At 44.5% G+C, this 12,950-nt stretch overlaps 1 protein-coding gene across 2 annotated transcripts in view; it reads left to right on the forward strand.

The window, feature by feature from the left end:
- The window catches only part of BCAR3 (BCAR3 adaptor protein, NSP family member), a 91,327-nt gene that overhangs the window by 66,954 nt on the left and 11,423 nt on the right, over positions 1-12,950 (forward strand). For both annotated transcript variants that reach the window (XM_073358223.1, XM_073358224.1), the window contains 4 exons: positions 5,374-5,502; positions 6,761-7,197; positions 9,281-9,381; positions 12,283-12,929. In XM_073358223.1, coding sequence (XP_073214324.1) covers positions 5,374-5,502; positions 6,761-7,197; positions 9,281-9,381; positions 12,283-12,929 — 1,314 coding nt within the window. The remainder of the gene's footprint in view (positions 1-5,373; positions 5,503-6,760; positions 7,198-9,280; positions 9,382-12,282; positions 12,930-12,950) is intronic.

The raw sequence follows: 12,950 nt of genomic DNA on the forward strand, positions 1-12,950 counted from the left end.
ATTCCACCTCAGTGAGAAGTGGAAGCTGTGTCAGTGGAACAGAACAAAACTTGCCTTGCTTGGGGTGGGAGGGAAGGCTTTTTCACACCCCTGTGTGACGTAAGTTGTATTGATTTTAGGCTGTAGTGTAGACCTGCCCAAAGTTGCTACAGAGCAATGGGCACCGTTCAAAATTATCCTAATGCAATTCATTCTGAATGGAGGATTAAGAACTAGGGCCTGCTGTAGTAGAGAGGTCTCTTTGGAAGAATCCCATCTGCACAAATAAAAATAATCATTTTCATTTGGATGTGAGAATAGTATATTTTAATAGGAACTTCCCAGAACAATAGGTTTGTCAAATTTCATACATATAATATATGATGATAATCCAAGTCACTTTTGATAGTTTATCCTAAACAGGCAAAATGGAGTGAATCTTTTGGAATTTGATTTTCTTGAACTTCACTGGTATTTTCCAATCTTCATTGCACCTAACAGCTTATGTTTGCCTTTGAAATGCAAAATCACATATAGTATCAAAACAAGCCTATGGAATTAATGACAGGTTGTGATCCTAGATTTAATGAGACTTGAGGGGAAATCCTTCGTACAATGTGATAAACGCCACAAGTTTAATTGGAAAAATGGTAAAATAATTGCAGTGGTCATTTTAAACGTTTTGCTGAAAATTAAAAGCTTGGGACCATGTGTTCCCACTGGGATCTTAGCAGAATTCAACACTGAGGGAATCCCTTGGGCAGGCCCTTGTGGATTAATGAAGTCAAAGTGGCTCTGTGCAGGCACAGGGATTTGCCTACATGGTTCTCCTTGCAGTATCAGGGCTGCATATGAAGGAGTTGTTATTACCGATTGGAGATCCTGAGGAATCTGAGCTGCATGCTTCCTTGTTTCTCTGTCCGAGTGAGTTATGTCACAACACGGATTGGAATAATAGGATCATATTTAGAGGTTGAAAAGACTTTTATCACCCACTCCACCATCTCTCTGCAAATGCATGGTAGAAGCAACGCTCCATTCAAACCTCTTTATTGTTTATTATTATTAGATAACTGCTGACAAAGCGTTTGTCTCTGTCCAAGACACAAAATTAAGACAAATGCTGCTCAATTAAAAAAAAAAAAAAAGTCAAGACAAATGAATCTAATATATGATTTATTTGCTGTTGCTCTCTAAGTACAAATACCACAGTTTTATAAATAGATTTGGGCTAATGGTAGTACTGTCTGTAGGATGCCCCTGTTGTGGTAGGTGCTGCACAGATGCATAGGAAGACTCAGTCCCTCCCCTGAAGAGTTTCAAATCTAACCATTTTTATTCTAGGTTCCAGTCTGTTGTGAGTTTAAAAGGCTGATCATGAATGTTAACTATTTGGCTAAATTGGATTCCTTAAAAATGTTTTTCTTATGATGAGCACACTGTTTCATTACTTTCATTTTAAAGCTAGTGAATAATCCAGTTACCCATGATTTATTTCCTGTATTATATTAAATATGTTCCTGTATCCTGATGAGAACAGCTGTGATAGATAACCCAACCTCCATCTGTAAGATAAAAGTTAGTTGTCAGCATTGTTCACTATGATTGAAATTCACTCTTGAGCTGAAGGTCTGGCATGATTATATTTTATAGACCTGTAGCATCTTTCATCCTGATTGGTCCTGTAGCATGTCACAAAGTCATATTCCATTATACAGTAATAGCGTCACCCACCACTGAAATGGTCTCATTTCTAGAGCGACCCTTGATTAATGATATAAATACTGCTTTTTTTATATCCAGAAAATTTGCAATAAGCAATAGATTACATCAAAACTCTTTATTTAGGAGCTACAATCCATGAACAACTACACTACAGAAATACTGTCTGATAAATGTGTTCCATCTAATACAGTAGATGTATATACAAGATATTTAGAATTACATTTGTGCACCGAGTTATTTTGATTTGGGCTAGTATTTTTAAAACTCCCTATGGCAATTTAAGTGCCCAACATCTAGCCACTTAAAATGGGAACTGGGCAGCTAACTCCCTTAATTACTTTTGAAAATCCCATCCTAGATTTGTACACTAACCAGGGGCGGCTCTACCAATTTTGCAGACCCAGGCAGTCGCCGCCGAATTGCCACTGAGGCAGGAAGAGCGGCAGAGCAGCCGCCGAATTGCCGCCGCGGGACACGGGCTGCCGCCCCATTCTAAATGCCGCCCCAAGCACCCGCTTGGAAAGCTGATGCCTGGAGCCCGCCCTGACACTAACTTCCCTAAGTAACTGCAAATATATAATCGGCATGATGTTGTCATGCAGATGCAACAGTATGCCTCTTTAGTCCATACAAATGCTATAATTGTATCTCATTTAGCTTTAACCCATTTAGTGTAGGATAATATTTTTAATCTTTCACACCTTTCCTTGTATTTAAAGATCACTGGTGCAAATCTTGCGCTGGGCAGCTAAGTGATGACGATGCTGGAGCTGAGTTCAGTGGATCTGCCAATTTGCTGATCTACTGGATACTCATTCATGCACAGACACTCACATGCACCACAGGGGAGAGTGAAACAGCTGTGCAGAGCTGAAGTAGCAGCTGCAAAAGTGACTCATTAGTGCTCCACAGGCCACAGCTGCAGGAAGGATGGCTCCGTCCACCCCACCCCTCTGAAGGTCCCCTGTGCAATGCTCATTTACTTTGCTTTACTGCAGGGAGGGATGACTTGGCCTATTGTTTATATCTATGCCCCCGTTTTTCTAAATTATGCAGTGCATGTGGGAGGAATCTTACACTGAGTGCTTGGCCCAACTAGCTGAGCCAGGCACCAAACACAGGTATTGTGAGGGATGGGGAGACTACAAATCCTCTCCCCTACAGGCTGCAATGCAACCAGGGAGCTTATTTGTCGAGACTCCTCTACATCAGTGGCCAGAGTCCTTGCCGTAGTCCCTTACATGATTCTTTCTGCACCCAAGCTGTGGCCTTCTGTGCCCTCCCATCACTGCATGCTGCTGTGCAGGGAGCTCCATGTATAGGATATACACCCAACCCCCAAATCCTGCCCGATCCCTGAAGCAGAGAGGCATCCTGGCTGCAGGAGAAGGAGCAGGACTTGTCCCTTGTTGCACAACATGAGTATCCCTGTTAACCATGTTCACCTGTGTAAACAGCATGGTAACATGGCTGACAAACAAAATTGCAGGGGGGTTTAAAGTGCTACTATAGTGCTTCATTGACCTCAACTGTATAAACTAAACCTTCAACTATTTATTGTCTAAAAAGGCACATAGTTTTTCCTTGGAAGAGATAGGAAGAAAATTCATCTTAGAATGAATCTGTTTAAATGATGTGGGCAGCAGAATGCCCACCTCTCCTGAAATTTTTCCATCAAGAATATGCTCTCTAACAAACAGTTGTAACTTGGTCTATCCCAGACTGCACCGAGGCTTGTTGATGGGAGCTCAAAACACACAGCATCTGCTCTCTGTTATATGCTGAAAGGACGCAATGATGGAAACTCTAGAGAGCACAGCGATCACAGAAAGACTGTGATCAGTGGGTGAACAGCAGTGTTCTCCAGTCTTTTTATAAACAATCCATAAATTGTACCATTCAATCAAAGTGTCCTGTGAAAGGAATCTGGGCGCCTTGGATCCCATCCAAATAACTTAAAAAAAAAGAAGTGTCTGTCCATAGGGGGAAAAATGTTCTGTGGTTATTGTTTCATTGTAACCCACCTCCTATCAGGGGTCCAACGTTCCGTGTCACTTTAGCTCTGGCTTGTTTATTTTATTTTTTGGAGGTATCATCTGTCTCTTTCCAGGATCAGTGTAGCATCATGTCGGTTTCCACAAATAGCCGAATCCCATTAAAATATTTGATAGTTGAACATATGGTGCTTTCTGAAGGCATTTCAGCAACATCAAACCCTAAGTTTAAATCCCAGGCCTTGCAGAGGAAGTTAGAATGTCCAAAGAACGTCTCCCCTTTGAGAATTTCTGGAAAATTGGACAACAGTATCCTTAGTGGTTCTCTGGAGAAGGAGCCACACCCTTCATGGATCACCAAAGTCACACTTAGGGTGACCAGATCACAACAGTAAAATATCGGGACACATTGGGGTGCCATCGACCCTGCCCACAGTCCACCCCTGCTTCTCCCAGGCTCCGTTCCTGCTCGGCCCCTCCGTCCCGCCACCGTGCCCTTCCTCACCCACCGGCCTGCTGCTGGCTTACTGCGTCCCTCCTCAGTCCCCCCACCCACCACTCACCTCCTCACTCCGCTGCCAGAAACCCCCATACCTGCTCCGAGAACCCCCACTTGCTGCTGGCTCGCTGATCGCCTCCTACCCGCCCACCGCTGGCTCACCAATCACCTCTTCACCCTCCCCGCCTGCTGCTTGCCTTTTCGCCCCCCCCCCCCACACACTCGCCTCTTCACACCTGCCTCCGCCTGCTGCTCGCCTACTCACCCCTCCCGCTTGCCTCCTTTCTTGAATATCGGGACAGATGCGGTCCCAATTGTACATTGATCGGGATGCGGGACAAAGGGTTAAATATCGGGACATTCCCGATTTTTATCAGGACGTCTAGTCACTCTAGTCACACTCCAGAGAAAGAATAAGGACCCCAGATGGAAGTGGTACGTCATTTGGGAATAGAGGGACACGGCAACCCCCTGAATATCCTGCGCTTGTTGAAAGGGGGAGAAATCCCATAGAAGATCTTACGGTTGTTATATTATGGAGATAGAGGAATCCCCCAGAAGACCTTACACATTGTAGGGAGGTGCCCTAACGGGAACCAAGATTTTTGCTCTCTTCAGGAAGGAATAAGGAGAAATGCCAGAAGATGCAGGCTTCAATAAGGCTGTACTTCTACTTAGAAGTAAGTGTTTTAAGGGAAACTTGCCTTTAATAAGGCAGATATTTCTCATGCAGCATAAGTACTGAATTGTACACTCTGTATCTGTCCTGATAGTTTAGGATATGCTTTCTTAGAATGGGGCAAAAAAGCAAAGTTCAGATCTGAATTAAACTACAAAGTCTTGGGGCGGGGGCAGAAGCTTTGGACCCATCTCTGCTTCTTATCTTGGGAAGATGCAATTACTGAAGTGGCTCAGTAGGTGCATGTTCTCTCTCGATAGGCAGATGGGCCATTTATTATGCACTCAGTACAGTGTGTCGTCATTACGCACCTTCTCACCTGACACTAGTTTTTGCAAATACAACTTAGGGATCAAAGGCAGGTCAGCTTGTTAAACGTAGCACCCATATTCCAGTAGCTTTTGCAGATTGTGTGACATATGGGATGAAAGTTTTGAGTGATATAAAATGTTAATGACTAAACCTGGCACAGTCAAACCTTTTAATCTTTATTGCAGTTTTCTAAAGAGAGGCAGATTATGGACAACACCCCAGAAAAGCTGAAGAAAGAGTTAGAGGAAGAGCTGCAGTTGAGCAGCGAAGACTTACGTAGCCATGCTTGGTACCATGGACGCATTCCTCGGCAGGTACGTCCCTCCAGGGTCTTCCTTTCACAGGCAAAGCTGTGGGCTTTCATATACAGATACAGACAGGTTAATACTGGCGTGTTACAGAGGCTGCATGAGATCAGCAATTCAGTAGAAAGGAATGCCTTCCAGTGTGAGAAAAAAACAGTGTCTGGTATAGTTTACTTAATATGCCCTGGTGAGAAATGAGACTGAGGGAAGAAATCCACTGTTTCTTATACTTTTAACAAATAAAAAATCATCCAATGAGGAGAGGTAAGAATGCTCCTCTGTGCTGTAGATGAGCTACACTCTGTCCTCTAATATTGTTGTTCAGCTGCTGGCCTGAATTTAGATTAATATGATTATCCAGAATTTTAAAATGTTCCAATCTTCTCCCTTTCTTTAGTTTGAAATGATAAAACAGCATACTAGTAGTAATAATGATTAATAGTTATTTGGAGTAGCTATCTTTTTATTTTGGTCGTCTACACCAAAAAGGGTTGTGAATTCAATCCTTGAGGGGGTCATTTAGGGATCTGGGGTAAAAATTGGGGATTGGTCCTGCTTTGAGCAGGGGGTTGGACTAGATGATCTCCTGAGGTCCTTTCCAACCCTGATAGTCTATTCTATGAATGGAAAAACATCATGAGCTCCCCCTGCTGGCTCGTCATCAACATGCACCTGGCAAATGCTGTTTCTCATAGTTATGAGCTTTCCTGCTGCCATCAGCAGATGCTGAACATTGGGCAGAGCAGCCAGAAACAGGCAGCTCTGTGGTTTGAAAATTAATGAATTAATGTTTGTCCAATGGGAAGGGCCAGCTTGGTTCTAAAAGAAATGGGTTTTTTCAGCTTTTATGTGCATATTGCAAAACAAAGAGAAGAATGGTGTGAAACCCATTTTAAAAATAGCTCTTTTGTCTCTCTTGAGGTATATACAGATTAGTTTCTTTTGACAAATTGGGGAAATATGCACACAAACTGCGTTCTCTGGCCCTGTCCTAGAAGGTCCTTCCAGATTCCTGTTGTAGAAAGTCTGTGGAATGGCTTGTGGATTTTAGAAGGAGCCAGAATTAGAGAGGGCAACATTCTGCCCCACGCTTTTCCTCTATCCTGTCTTTTCTGGTTTTAAACCTGTGCTCACAGAGCCGCCAGAATTGGGCCCGACATTTAGGATTAAATAACAAGACTCTACTGATGTGATACTAGCCCAGGCTGAGTATTCCTCTTCTGATTCTAAATGTGGGTTTTTTGTTTTTGTATGTTTTCTCTCTAAGGTGGCAGAAAGCCTAGTTCAGAGAGACGGAGATTTCCTGATTAGGGATTCTCTCTCCAGTCCTGGAAACTTTGTTCTTACCTGTCAGTGGAAAAACATCTCTCAACATTTCAAAATCAACAGGACAGTCCTCAGACTCAATGAAGCCTACTGCCGTGTTCAGTATCAGTTCGAACTTGAAAGTTTCGACAGCATCCCTGGGTTAGTGAGATGTTATGTGGGGAATCGCAGGCCAATATCAAAGCAGAGTGGAGCAATTATTTTTCAGCCTATCAACCGGACCGTGCCACTGAGGTGTCTAGAGGAAAAGTACGGAGTATCTCCAGTTCGACAAAGAGAATGCAATATCACTGAAGGCAAAACAGAGACAGCAGTAAGGCTCAGTATATGCGGCGTGCAGTCCCAGGAGCACAGCTTAACCAGAGGAAATCTTTTAAGGTACTTTTCTCTTGTTCCACCATCATCCTTAAAAGGGAGTCAAGAATCCAATCCTGCTCCCATTGAAGTCAATGGGAGTTTTATCCTCTACTTTCATGGGGAAAGAATCAGGCCTCACAGTCTCATCTAATAACTCATTTTAAGGACCTGATCCAAAGCCCAGTGAAGTCAGTGAAAAGACTCTCACTGACTCCAGTGAGCTTTGGCTCAGGCCTTAGAGGACTAACAGCTGTAATAAGGAGCTTTAAGGTAACTCTGTCTTCAATTATATTAATGTAAAACACAGAGATTACTGATGCCATTTGACTATGGCAGCAGCCTAATTTAAGTACAGATATTCTAACAAACTAGATGAATGGTGTAATCAGATTTTGAAAATAATCAGCTCTAAAATATCTTTGAAAAAACATGATTCAGGGGTTTTGCAGTGAGATCTGTTTCCTCAGCGAGATGGTGTTTGGGCTCTGCAGTGCTGGTTCTCCTTTCACTCACACTGGTGTGAATCAGGAGCCTCTCCACTGAAGTTAATGGTGTCAAACCAGAGTGAGTGAAATCAGACTCAGGCTCTGCAAGTACAGTAATGGTGCAGCTTGTGCTGTAGCTTAGAAATAATAAAAATACTAAACGTAAATTGAAGGATAAAAAAAGTAAAAAGTTTGTTGTTTTTCTCAAGGTGAGCCCTCTTTCTTCTGTTGCTGTGAAAAAAAATGCCACAAATGGGTTAAGATAGTTAAAAAGAGATAACGTGAGATGACTAAAATAAAGTGCACTAATAAAGCTGACTGTCTGGAAGGAGACAGCTGATGGAGCGTAGTTCTTCATTACTGCTCAGTTCAGGTGTTGTACTGAAAAAAGTCTTAGCATGCCAACAAAAAAGGGAACCAAACTGCTAAAGCAACTTTTTGACGACAAAAATTCCAAATCATTGTCTGGGAGTCTGGCCTGGATCCTGGAATCTGATCTGCACAGCTGGACACCTATGCCTGTATGGAGCCACCCTGACTTGAACGGGACTCTGGGGGAGGAGGGGCTAGCCCACAAGGAGTCGCAGTGAAGTCCATGGAACTTCAGACAGATGCAGAGGATTGCTTGTGCAGCAGTGGGGTCTGGACCGCTAATGATGTCTGCTCTTGAACTGAGAAATGCAGTTGGTAGACATTGTTAATGCCTTTTATGAAAACTGCATGTTGGCTGAGCAGTCGTTCATCCAAAGCCTGTAAATAATATTCTGCATCTGCTTTTCCTGGGAATGTCAACCAAAGCATGTCCTTATTTACTCTCCTGTGGCTGAACCAGGGCAGAAATGGAAGGGCAGCTTTCTTTTCTGTTAGCTCAGTGATACCCAGACTGAGGCTCGTGAACCGCAAGCAGCTCTTTAATATGTCTCCTGCAGCTATTTGCAGCACATGATATTAAAACAGTGGTGTGATTTAATTATTAACCAATCAGGATGCTTTTACTATGTTATTAACCAATTGTAGTTGATAAAATAATAATAATACTTGGTCAGCCATTTTGCTGTGAGAATAAACTAAATATTTCTCCAGTCATATTGTTTAAATCTGAATGTATAGTTCTATAGTAAATGAAACAATGAATTCAAACTACTGTGGCTCTTTTGGGTAATATTGATTGTTAGTTTGGCTCCTGAACCACTGAGGTCTGAGTATCACTGTGTTAGAGAATGGGTTCTTAACCTGAGGGTTGTGACACACACTCCAACCAGGGGACACACCCCTCCTCCCTTCCTGTATGGCTAGGAGAGAAAAGGAGTCACAAATCTTTCCTCTGCTGTAAGAGGGGGTCACAGCATGCAAAAGGTTGAGAACCTGTAAAGCATTAATTTCTGCCCTGCCATGTTGTACAATTACAGACCTGTTGCCATGTTGCACAAAGCAATAACTCTCAGTACTGAATGCTCAGAGCCAGATCTTCACCCATACTAAAGGCCCTTTAAGCGGCTGTAAGTGGGAAGCTGAGGACTCTCCTTAGTTCTGGCACAACTGAAGGTTGGTCCTGTATGTTAAGATTGTCCTACTGCACTTTAATGATATATTGTTGTGTTGGCTTTTTTCCCCCTCAGAAACAAAGAAAAAAGTGGTAGCCAGCCAGCTAGTTTGGATCACGTCCAGGAGAAAAGATTCTCCCTAAAGGCTCACCAGTCAGAAAGCTACCTGCCAATAGGTATGTCTGTAGGCAGATTTCTAATAACTCCTTAGAAGTTGCATGCCAGCAAGCAGTCAGCCTTCTACCCTGTCTTCAGGTTACATTTTAAAATGCTGGAGATTTTCAGAGACTGGAGCCTGCGTGAAATTCATGGTCTCAAGTGTGAGGGTACTGAATACAGTTAGCATCTGATGACTGTTCAGTGGTCCATGGAAATGGAGTTGATAGGCTCATTATAATAACTAGAGTCAAGCATGCTATTTAGAAGGCACCCATCAGCTTGGTATGGCACCCTAGTGCCTAGGTTTACACATCACAAAAATGATGATCATGATTGGCACGAATAGGTCCACTTCTTGGCAGTGTCACCATCTCAACCCTAGAGTTTTACAAGACCCTCAACAGTTTCACTGATACCATCGTGCCCATAGCGGCTTGAGCAGCTGTGGTAAACCTGATGCAATCTGGTATGTTTCACTGCTGTTAGGCGGGTAATGCAGCTAATGCAGAATCAGTACTCTGCTATTTTCCACCCCTGGCTACTGCTGGTGGTTAGGGAAGAGGAAGTGGGGCAGCTGTACACTCTGTTCCTCTGATCCCCCTTTGCTCTTCCTATCTCTGCTTATATCACAATTCTTCCCCTGCTGCTGCCCCATGTAACTTTCCTGGGGGGCAGCAATATGAAATTTACCAGAATGTGATCAGTTTCATTTGCATTACCCCACTGATAGAAGACTTACTAGCACTTGCCCAATTGCCAGAGAAAGTTTGCTTACCTTCCCACCCCCACCCCCGACCTACCCTCCAAGCTATACCTAGGGGGGAAAATTGTAAGGGCACCCCCTTATATGCCAAACAGGAGCACTGTATGAGGAAGCTTGAGCTGAGGTTGTTAGTAGCCCTGTGGATAAATTCTGGCCTTTGGTTTCCAAGGCGGTCAATCTTGAACTTTTGTAGAGCACTAAATCTGTTTAAAAAATAAAATAAAAGGAAATGGGTGTTGTGGGTTTTAAACTGATTTCTAAAGGCAGGAGTTCTCAAACATTTCTGTGGAGTGGCCCGCACCTTAATAGAGGGAGATTGTCTAGTCATGCGCATCTCTTCCTCCACCGTACTCCCAGACATAATTGAACAAACTGCTTTCCCTCCCATTTGTGATCGGATGAACTGCCTTCCACCCATTCACGATTGCAATAACATTGATGTAGTAACTATAGCAATTACCCTGAAAGTAAAATTAGGAAAGTATTTCATGTGTGATTCATGTATTTATTTATATTATGATGGTGGCTAGAGGCTCCAATCAGGAGCAGGCCCCTAGACACCTTGCAGACACATAGTAGGAGACAGTCGCTACTCTGGAGACCTTACAGTCTGGGGGGTCTTTAATGCAATGTAGCAATTGGGGTAATGAGAAGTGTGAAGTAATCAGTCAGCTCTCTGTAGACAACCAGCAAGTTCTCCATGGGCCACAGTATGGGAACTTCTGTCTTAAGCAGGGGTGGGCAAACTTTTTGGCTCGAGGGCTCCATCGGAGTGTGCAACTGTATGGAGGGTTGGGCAGGGAAGGCTGTGCTTCCCCAAAGAGCCTGGCCCTAACCCCCAATCCGCCCCCTCCCACTTCCTACCCTCCTCAGAAACCGCAACCCATCCAATGCTCCATGTCCCCTGACCACCCCCTCCCGGGACCCCGGCCCCTAACCACCCCCCAGGATCCCATCCCCATCCAAACCCCACCCCCCTTCTCCCTGTACCCTGGCTGCCCCGACCCCTATCCAAACCCCCGCCCCCAGACAGGCACCCCTGGGACCCCACCCCCTATCCGACCTCCCTGCTCTGTGTCCCCTGACTGCCCCAATCCCTATTCACACCTGCACCCCCAGACAGGCCCCCCCCGGACTTCCATGCCTATCCAAACCCCCCTGTCCCCTGACTGCCCCCTCCCAGAACCTCTGCCCCATCCAACTGCCCTCTGTCCCCTGACTGCCCCCCCGGAACCCTTTGCCCCTTATCCAACCCCCGCCCCTTACCATGCTGCTCAGAGCAGGAACGCCCCACTACCCAGCCAGAGCCAGCCACGCTGCCACCGCGCTGCCCAGCAGGAGCGGTGGGCCAGAGCGTTGGCGTCATGTCGTGCTGAGGCTGCAGGGGAGGGGGACTAGTGGGGGAGGGGCCAGGGGCTAGCCTCCCCGGCCAGGAGCTCAGGGGCTGGGCAGGATGGTCCTGCGGGCCGGAAGTGGCCCGCGGACTGTAGTTTGCCCGCTTCTGGTCTTAAGAATCCTGCAGCCAGCCCTCATTTGATGTCAATGGGATGTTTGCCTGTGTGGTAACTGCAGGATGGGGCCTATGTGTGTAAATATTACAGTGTACACACATTCCCTCATATTTGAGTCAACTGTCTTTTAGGGTTACAGAAGTAGATTCCCTGAAGTTCATTCTTTTCATACCTCACTACATGCCCAGACTCCACTTTAAGGAAGTTTTTCTTTCTTTTCAAAACATGTCATTCTTAAAAATGACTCATAGGCCTCGTGTGGTGCAGCTAGATTCCATTTTTATCTGGCAGATCAAGTTACAAACTCACTCCCATTCCAAGCCAGGACTTTCCAGCTCTGACTGTACAGCCTTTGTGTGCTGTGGGGTTGTGGGTTATTGTCAGTGTTACCACAGGGTGACATTACAGCCCAGCTGCTCTCTGTATCTGGGATTTTGTGAGGATCTGTTTGGTAGCTCATCTCTTAAAGTATACATTTTAAACAGTGTTTGACAGAATGAAGAATTTACATAATCTGAAACACTTCCCCCAGTAAACAACAACAGCAACAAAAAAGAACTGTAAAATGTATCTCAGGATTATATGTAGTTTTGCCTTAATGCTATTATTACATCATAAAAAATGATTCTGTTCTTCACCTACAGGTTCAAGGCATCCATCTCAGTTACCTGAAGTAGATACAAGCCCATGTTCAAATTCCCCTGCATTTAGAACAGGCAGTGAACCTACTCTAAGCCCCACAGTAGTTCAGAGGATCGCTTCTGAGTCGCCAGTAGGAGAAGCTCTTAGAGGATCAGACAGTCAGCTCTGTCCCAAGCCTCCGCCTAAACCCAACAAAGTGCCCTTGCTGAGGCAACCTCAGTCTCCTTTAGCTTGGCACAGTTCAGAGGCACACTACTGTGAATTAAACCCTGCCACTTCCATAGACTGTGGAGCAACACAGCAACCTCTGTCTCAGAACAGCAGCTATGTGGAGCATCTGATAGCTAAAGAGAATGGATTGCTCTCATTCAGGAACTCTGAAACAAGTTATCTGATCCATGAAGATGATGCCTTACAGAGCTCAATGGATCCATTAGCAGCTTGGGCTGAGATGGCTGAAGAAGGCAGCATGTTTGTAGTACCTGTTCTTGAGACAGTATCCAGTTTTAAACCAAATGATTTTGAATCCAAACTTCTTCCTCCTGAAAACAAGCCACTTGAAACACCAATGTTAAAAAGAGTTAAGGAGCTATTCACCAACAGTAATCCAAAGATTATTGCCCGGCATATGCTTAGAATGGACTGCAAGGTAATTGATTATTTGGTTTTT

The sequence above is a fragment of the Lepidochelys kempii genome, chromosome 8 (genome assembly GCF_965140265.1).
Source record: "Lepidochelys kempii isolate rLepKem1 chromosome 8, rLepKem1.hap2, whole genome shotgun sequence".
In the NCBI taxonomy this organism is placed as follows: domain Eukaryota; kingdom Metazoa; phylum Chordata; order Testudines; family Cheloniidae; genus Lepidochelys; species Lepidochelys kempii.